The sequence below is a fragment of the Grammomys surdaster genome, unplaced genomic scaffold (assembly GCF_004785775.1).
Source record: "Grammomys surdaster isolate TR1022 unplaced genomic scaffold, NIH_TR_1.0 134, whole genome shotgun sequence".
In the NCBI taxonomy this organism is placed as follows: domain Eukaryota; kingdom Metazoa; phylum Chordata; class Mammalia; order Rodentia; family Muridae; genus Grammomys; species Grammomys surdaster.
Genome location: NW_021604592.1, coordinates 8,388,863 through 8,397,191, shown reverse-complemented (window position 1 = coordinate 8,397,191; position 8,329 = coordinate 8,388,863). Strand labels below are relative to the sequence as shown.

The 8,329-nt window shown below is 46.1% G+C and overlaps 1 protein-coding gene across 1 annotated transcript; it reads right to left on the bottom strand.

Moving 5' to 3' along the window:
• Positions 1-371: 371 nt before the first annotated feature.
• Positions 372-2,624, bottom strand: Lep (leptin). Its single transcript, XM_028762668.1, has 2 exons — positions 2,481-2,624; positions 372-906 (listed from the first exon to the last, which is right to left on the bottom strand). The coding sequence occupies exons 1-2, from the start codon at positions 2,622-2,624 to the stop codon at positions 547-549; spliced, it is 504 nt and encodes a 167-aa protein (XP_028618501.1). The 3' UTR covers positions 372-546.
• Positions 2,625-8,329: the final 5,705 nt, after the last annotated feature.

Sequence of the window (8,329 nt, the reverse complement as noted above, 5' to 3'; positions counted from 1 at the left end):
AATGGGATTGAAAACAGTACCCCAGGAGCCTTCCTCACCCTGGCTGACCCCAAAGCCTGAAAAAGCCGATGTTTTGCTTCAAATCCATCCAAAATAAAATACAGAATAAATAAATATGACCTTCCATCATGTGCTGCTTGGGAGTTTCCAGCTGTGTGTGGATGCAGCCTTCATGATGCTCCCGAGGACTCTGAGACAGTCCAAAGTCTCTACCCATCCCTTCCTTACATCTCCTGGGCCACAGTGAAGCATGTACCCAGAGGAACATGGAAGGGATGGGATGGTTCTTATCTATGCTTGCTGAAGAGCTAGGTAAGAATCACCTCTGCAGGCTGGTCCCTTCCTAGTGCTCATAGAGTCGTGTGGATAGCTTTAATCAAGCATTGTGGAATCATGCCTTTGGAAGGGTGGTCTACAGGAGTGGGAGAAGTGGACAGAGTCCTGGATAAGGGATGTGTACACTTGGCTCTCTTCTTCTGAAGACACCTGGAAGCCAAGGTTTCTCCCTTCAACATGATCCCTGGGAGCCTGGTGGTCTTTGAAACCTCAGCATTCGGGGCTAAGGTCCAACTGTTGAAGAATGTCCTGTAGAGAGCCCTGCAGCCTGCTCAGAGCCACCACCTCTGTGGAGTAGAGCGAGGCTTCCAGGACGCCATCCAGACTCTCTGGCTTCTGCAGGCCACCGGTCTGAGGCAGGGAGCAGCTCTTGGAGAAGGCCAGCAGATGGAGGAGGTCTCGGAGGTTCTCCAGGTCATTGGCTATTTGCAGCACGTTCCGGGAAGGCAGGCTGGTGAGGATCTGTTGATAGACGGCCAGAGTCTGATCCATCTTGGACAAACTCAGAATGGGGTGAAGCCCAGGAATAAAGTCCAAGCCAGTGACCCTCTGCTTGGCAGATACCGACTGCTGTGCAGGAGGAAGAGGAACAACAGGTGCTCAGTAGATGGCAGGGAAATCAGTCTCCAGGGCTCTCCGTCATGTCTGTGAGCCTGGGCTGCCTCCTTCCTTCTCACTCTCCTGGTCCAGGCCCTTATTTCCTGTGGGACTGGGAGCCACAGAGCTGGTCTCCCAGACTTTCTGTTCATTCCGCGCCACTTCACCCTTCACACCTGACTAATCTTGAGCAATCCCTTTCTCCAAATGACATCAGTGAAGAACCAGCCATAGCTCTCTATTCTTTATACTCTCTCAAGCCTCCTACCCTTATCAGATCTCTCCCTCCTGGTCTTCTTATGTAGGCCTTCTTCATTAGGGTCAAAGACATGCCCCTCCCCGACCCTGGTGAATCTGGTTACTAGGAAGGGCTTTCCCCACCTCTCATTTCTACCCACATTTGGGTACTTGGGTCTCTCTATGTGCAGCCCTGATGACTCTTTTTGAAAGATGATGAGAACTTTCTCCATGAAATATACAAGTCTCTTATTTTAAGCCATCCTTGATTCTGAATATTGAACTTCTCCTGGGCTGCCAAGGCCACTGTGAGATGTCCACACTGGCCAGGAGTCATGGCAGGCTCCAGATGGCTCCACAAGAAAATCTTTCACCACACCCCGTTTAAGCCGTAAAACAGCTTAGTGATATGATGTGATGTTACCATTATCAAGATGGTAAAATCAAGGTTTAAAAACACCAAAGAACTTGCCCAAGATCTTACAGTTGGAAAGCTGATGTGGTGATATACACATAGCTTAGATACATCTGAGGAGATGGCTGAAGATGTAGGCTGCTGGGCCTCAGAGAAAGACCATGGTGGACACTGACCACTGTCAGCAACTACACCGAGGACTGATTGTAATGAAGGGAAAGATTGCTTTCTGTGTGACTTTGAAAGGAGGGTGTACAACAGGCAGGAGAAGCTTTAGCTAAAAACTGCTAGAACCCTAATGATCTTCCTGCCCAGTGGAGATTCCGCTGGGAAGCTGGTCATGTGTCAATGGGACACCATGACCTTTAGGGAGTCTTATGTGCTGGCCACTAGATTCAAGGAAGTAGTTTCATGGAGGAAGGAGAATGAGAGAGGAAGAAACAGGAAGTAAGGAAGGGGAGAGAGTGGTCTGTGGAAGCAGAGAGGGACCCAGGTTCTCCCAGACCTGATGTGGGCCTTCCATGCTCAGTTAATCACTGAGGGCAGGGTTTCTTGCGGCAGAGTGAAAATGAGCAAAGCCTTATGATATCACAGAACCTTGTGGTTTATTAATGGGAGTATAGGACAAAGTTCAATTCCCTAAGGTGGCTTAGGATTAGAACCATGTGGTACAGGCAGTACAACTGAGCAGTGTAGGTGCCGGGTTTAGGATCGGAACCACTCAGCCCTGTGTTCCAGGAGGCAGCAGTGTCAAGAGCCATAACCAGAAAGAAGGTCACCCTAGGCTTATAAATTCTCAGCTTCTAGGAGGTGCATGACATTCAGAAGGTGCTCAATGTGTTTCCCAGACTCTGGTTCTAGACCTACTTCTTTGTCCCCTCAAGAGATTCCCTACCGTGTGTGAAATGTCATTAATCCTGGTGACAATGGTCTTGATGAGGGTTTTGGTGTCATCCTGGACTTTCTGGATAGGCACAGAATGAACATAGGACAGATAGGACCAAAGCCACAGGAACCGGCACAGGGGTCTCCAGCACATTTTCCTCCCTGGGGTCTTCTTCTTCTTGGACCTACAAACAGAAGGAATGACACTTTTCAAGGGCCCAATATAAATCCATCCAATGGTCCTGCTGCCAACCTGCTATAGGATGTTGATGGATGAAATTTGCTTTCTTCCCTAACTAGCTTCCATCTTGTCAAAGACAATTCATTATGGAACCCAGATGAATGAAATACACACCGTTGGGAAGAGTATTGACGGTTCAGTAAAACCACAGTGGTATGTCCTATAGTTCATGGAGCAGCACTTGTCAAATGGATTTGATGATGATGGAGGTTTTGTTGCACGCTTCAAGGGAAAGAGAACCAACTCTTACGGTCTAGGTTGAATGTAGTCATTTACTCACTGCCTTACTGAAGGTAGATCACATAACCACTCAAAATTCTACCTTCCTCCTTATAGTCTGCCCATCTCCGAGCTTTTTATGAAGATCAAATTAGCTAGTGAGTGTGGAAGATCATTAGGGACCCAGGGCTGCCTCGCCCTTCCCGTTAGCCTCACAAGCAGACTCTTGCTATGTCTGTTGAGGTCTTCATTACTGATTTATAACTTCCTTCCTCTCCCTGTGGGAACCTGAATCAGAGCAGCATTACTCCACCTGGATGCAGTACACCAAGAAGGGAAGATATTTCCTACCCTCCAGCAGCCTGGTGTAACAGAAGACAGACAAACAAGTAGGCTATGTCAATGCAGGAAGATGGCGGTTCTCAAGGGGACAAGTGTAAGATATCACAGAAGTCCAGAGTGGGTCGCCTTGGCTGGTGTTGAAGAACAAGAACAGGTTGGGAGAGTAGAACTCAGTTCTCACAAGTGACCAAGGGCCCAGAAGTGCAAAGGCCTGGAGGCAGGAGAGAACATAGCATGTTCGCTTAGAGTGCTAGAATTTGTAGTCATGGAGCCAGGAGTTTTTAAATTAACACTATGCAGACTCTTGATTAAGAAACACAGGCCTGATGAGATGCATGAAGCAAAAAGATAATAAAGTGAAATGTATGCAAGCCTGTAGCCATTGATCTGTACTAAGGGTGTGTGTACGAGCTTGAAGAATGAACACGTCCATAAATATTAGGGTGAAGAGGATGGAGATGGCAGAAAAAACAACTTCTCCTTTTTCTGTTCACCCTCATTTAGGTCTTGGTGGCAATAGGTAATACAGCTGTCCTCCATCTGTGGTAATATTCGTATAACTCACCCTCTGACAGTGCGGCAACATAAGCAATCTGCTTATATATTATTTATAGTGCTTGCTTAAAGGTACGCTCTTTTTAATCTGAATTTTACAGAAGAGAAAACAAATGAGGCTCAGGAAGATGAGCCAACTTTCCCAAAGTCATAAAGGTAAGCATCAGGCTGAGATGTGTGCAGGACATTGCACCCCTATCCACAGACTCATTTTCCAAGACTTTAGTTACCCATGTTCATCTGTGATCCAAAAATACTAAATGGAAAATCCCAGAAATGGATAATTCATAAGCTCTCAATTGTGCCACGCTGAGTGTGATTATGAAGTCTCACACTGTCTCATCCTGCCCCTCCTGGGGTGTGAATCATCCCTCATCCAGGGTTGTCTACACTGTATACATCACTTGCCTCTGAGACACTTAGGAGCTGCTTGGGTATCAGATCAGCTGTCGCAGAATCACAGTGTTGGGTTTCTGTGAACCTTTATTTAATTTACTAATGGTCCCAAAGCAAGAAGTGTGTAGTCAAAGAAAGCATAAACATCCAAGGGGAGATGCATGTGAGGGCTACGGGTCCATGCATAGGTCCATCTAAGGAATACACGGACATAAGTGGTTTCGTATTCTCACAAGTTTTCAGGGGTCCACCAGAAGTCACAGAACATATTCTCCACAGATCAGTGGGGCTGCTAACTGATATCCCCCCTCACTGAATTCCCTGAAATACTAACCAAGGAAGCAAGTGTAACAGTTAGGCCCCAGGTTTTAACTGTGGGCTCTGTATTTTGTTGTTGTTTGTTTGTTTGTTTGTTTTCTATGTGTCTCTGGGAAGGAGAGTTAACTTCATCTGGTCCTATGGGTGAAATGGAACTAACACAAGCACTAGCATCAAAGGGTAAATGAGGGGAATTTTTTTATATCCCTGCCTATCTTGGCTTGTGTCTGGCTCAGGGTTGAGGGAGTAAATGCCAGCTACTTAAAAATTATTGGAATTACTGGGCAGAGCTTGAAATGCTCAGGGCACTAGCACCTGCAGCTGACTCTGAGTCAAGCTCTTGGCCCATTGCCTCCCACGGGCATCCCAAATGGGTACCTGGTGCTTGTGGATTTTCCCCTGCAGCACAAGAATGTGTGGCATTCATCTCTAAGATTTATGTGTTGATGACACCCTCTTTCCTAGCAGATTAACTATGGTCATATCATTGCTATTTTCACACAATGGCCACCCTGTACTATCAGAACAGACAAGTGGGTTTACAAGGCCTCTCTGGGCATGGATAACATGCCTCAGTTGATGCTGGCAATAAATCACAGTGCTCTGGAAACATGGGATTGAGATGCTGTCGCTGAGTAAGTATGCTGAAGTTGATAGGCCAGGCTTCTGGGATACACATCGGGGGTTGCAGAGAGAAGTGGTCACATATCCATCTGAGATCAAAGTCATGTTAGAACTGATGCCCCAAAAGCACATAACATGCTTATGCAACCCAGACACACGTACACAAACACATCAAGATGCATAGCCATGTTGTGGAGACTTCTAGTTTCTCCTGGTGTCTTATTTTTCTTTCTTTCCCAGTTGAAGACACTCCAAGTTCTAAGGGAGGCATGTGGCCATAGAGAATACCTGCTAGGCTTGCTGCTACCACTAGGTACAGTTATGCAGCCAAATGCTGAAGGATTAAAGAAAAGCAGATGAACCAGTGGCAGCTCTCAACGTTGTTTATGGTGACCCATGCATACCTGCCGTTTTAGCATTTGTGAGGCTAAGGCAGGGGAGTTTCTTGCCAGTTCCAGGCCACCCTGAGCTACAGAGCAAGACCTTGTCTCAGAAAAAGCAAAAATCCCAAATAAATAAATAGTGCTCATAAGATTAGAAAGCAAACTAGCATCCTTCTGTTATAAGAATGCATGTCGTTAATTGCAATGGTAGGAGGAACATTTAAATTGATCTATTGCCCTGGTTAACTCTGAGGATGATAGGACACTTTCTAGTTGCGAATGGGGGGGGGGGGCGGGGGAAGGGCTGGTTGGATCGCAAGAGAAAGAGGCCATGGATGTAATTCCAGGGAACCGAGGGAGTGGGTGGGCAGGGAGAAAAGCTACTGGTAGCTACCTGGCCACAAAAACCTTTATAGAAGTTTCTGAAGTGAGTTTAACCACTTATGAGTTGTTACAGCCTAAGAGCTGACTGAGGAATTGCTAAAATACTGACTCAGAACACTATGTTCCTCACGTCTGGGACTATTGCAGCAGAGCCTGGAAAGAAGGGACCGTTCGGGAGGACAGGGTGGGCACTGCGAGGCTACCTCCCTGCCCTCTACTTCTGTTTTACACTCAGGTTGTCTCACTGGAAAGCTCTTCTGTGGGCTACCTGCCTTCCCCTGCCATCTACCCATGTGTGCCCTGCCCTCGCCATTGTGACTCCCTGGTAGTGTACACTGGAGTAGTTAAAAGAACAGAGAGGTGAGGCCCTGAGGCAGCTCCAGGCAGTGACACATCTGTAGAAAAAGGCTCAAGACTGGTGCAAGAGGCTGGTAGGGCTGCACCATCAGCCCCCCAGACTCCCATTCTGATCTCACCTGAATCCCTGACAGCCTCCCTAGCTAGGTGATTCTTCACTTACATCCCCAGAGGGCAAGTCTACACTGCCACCTTCCCTGCAGACAAGATCACACCCTAATTCCCCCAAGACACTGGTTGTCTCAGTCGTGAGCACTCTCACCATCCTTCCATTCAGGGGACAGGGCAGACCCTTCAGGACGTGATGGGTGGGGAATGGGCACAACTGTCTGCTTCTTCAGATCCAAATAGGAAGACAACAGAGCCCAGGTCAGGCCTGCCACTGTCTCCATGCAGCAATGGGGGAAATGTTGGTGACTAGGGAAGTGCTGGGTGACAGAGGCAACTGCTGGCCAATGCTGCCATCCTTGGGCTTAGCCTAGCTTCCCCTAGTTGATCACACCAGAGATTCTCTCTCTCTCTCTCTCTCTCTCTCTCTCTCTCTCTCTCTCTCTCTCCCTCCCTCACTCCCTCCCTCCCTCTCTCTCTCTTCTTTCTTCTCCAGTCATCAGATTTTTTATAGATTTTTTTTCCTGATAGTCTTTGGTATGCTACTATGAATTAAATTCAGATAATGTTTGCCTACAGAGCACATGAAAATATCTGAGAAATGCAAATCAAAACCACAGTGAGATATCATCTCACCTCCGAATGGCTTTTGTCAAAGAGACAAAAGATAGCAGATGCTGGGGACCGGGTGTAGGGAAGGCGAATGCTCATACATTACTAATGAGACTGTAAATGAATACGGCCCCTATGGAAAACAGTGTGGGGATGTTTCTGAAAACTAAAAATAGAACTACCTTATGATCCAGCAATCCTGTTCCTAGGCATAGACCCAGAGAAAAAAAGCCAGTATGTCACAGAGATATTTTGCCTCCATGTTTATAGCCAAGATATGGAATCAAGTCTAAGTGCCTATGGAGATATGAGAGAATAAGTAAAATTTGGTACATATCCACAGTGAAATAGAATTCACCATAAGATGAATGAAATATTGCCATCAATGCAATATGAATGAACTTGGAGGACATTATGCCGGTCTCAAAGCATGGATAAGAGAATGACAATTCTCAGAACTTCAGAAGGGTGTGGGGAAAGAGAAGAGAGAGGCTACTGCTGAGCACAGGGAATGTTTGACAGGAGCTGTGACTTCTTTTTAAATGTTTTTATTGGGTCTGGAGAGATGGCACAGTCGTCCTGAGAACACACTGCTTGCTCTTCCAGAGGATCTGAGCTCAGTTCTCAGCACCAATGTCAAGTTGCTCATAGCTGCCAGGAACCGTAGATCCAGGGAGATCACAGGTCTCTAGCTCTAAGGGCATCGAACTCATGCTCTCTGTGTCTATGTATATATCTGTGTCTATGTGTCTAGGTTTGTATCTGTATTTGTGTGTCTGTGTCTTTGTGTGTCTGTGTCTGTATCTGTGTGTCTGTGTGTCTGTGTGTCTGTATCTATTTCTGTGTGTCTGTGTGTCTATATCTGTGTTTGTGTGTCTGTGTGTCTGTCTCTATCTCTGTGAGTCTGTGTCTGTATCTGTTTCTGTATGTCTCTGTCTGAATTTGTGTTTATGTCTTTGTATGTCTGTGTCTGTGTGTCTGTGTCTATATCTGTTTCTGTGTGTCTGTGTCTGTATCTGTTTCTGTGTGTCTGTGTCTGTATCTGTGTGTCTATGTGTCTGTGTCTGTGTGTCTATGTGTCTGTGTCTGTATCTGTGTGCCTATGTGTCTGTGTCTGTATCTGTGGTGTGTGTCTGTGTCTCTCTCTGTCTTTCTCTCTGTCTCATTCTGTGTCTGTCTTCCTGTCTGTCTCTCCCCTTCTCTTAAAAATAACAAATTATTTTTTACATTTAATAAATGTAATAAAATATTCTTTAAAATTAAAATTTTACATATATATACACATATACAGTGTGTGTGTATACTAGCATACACTTTAGC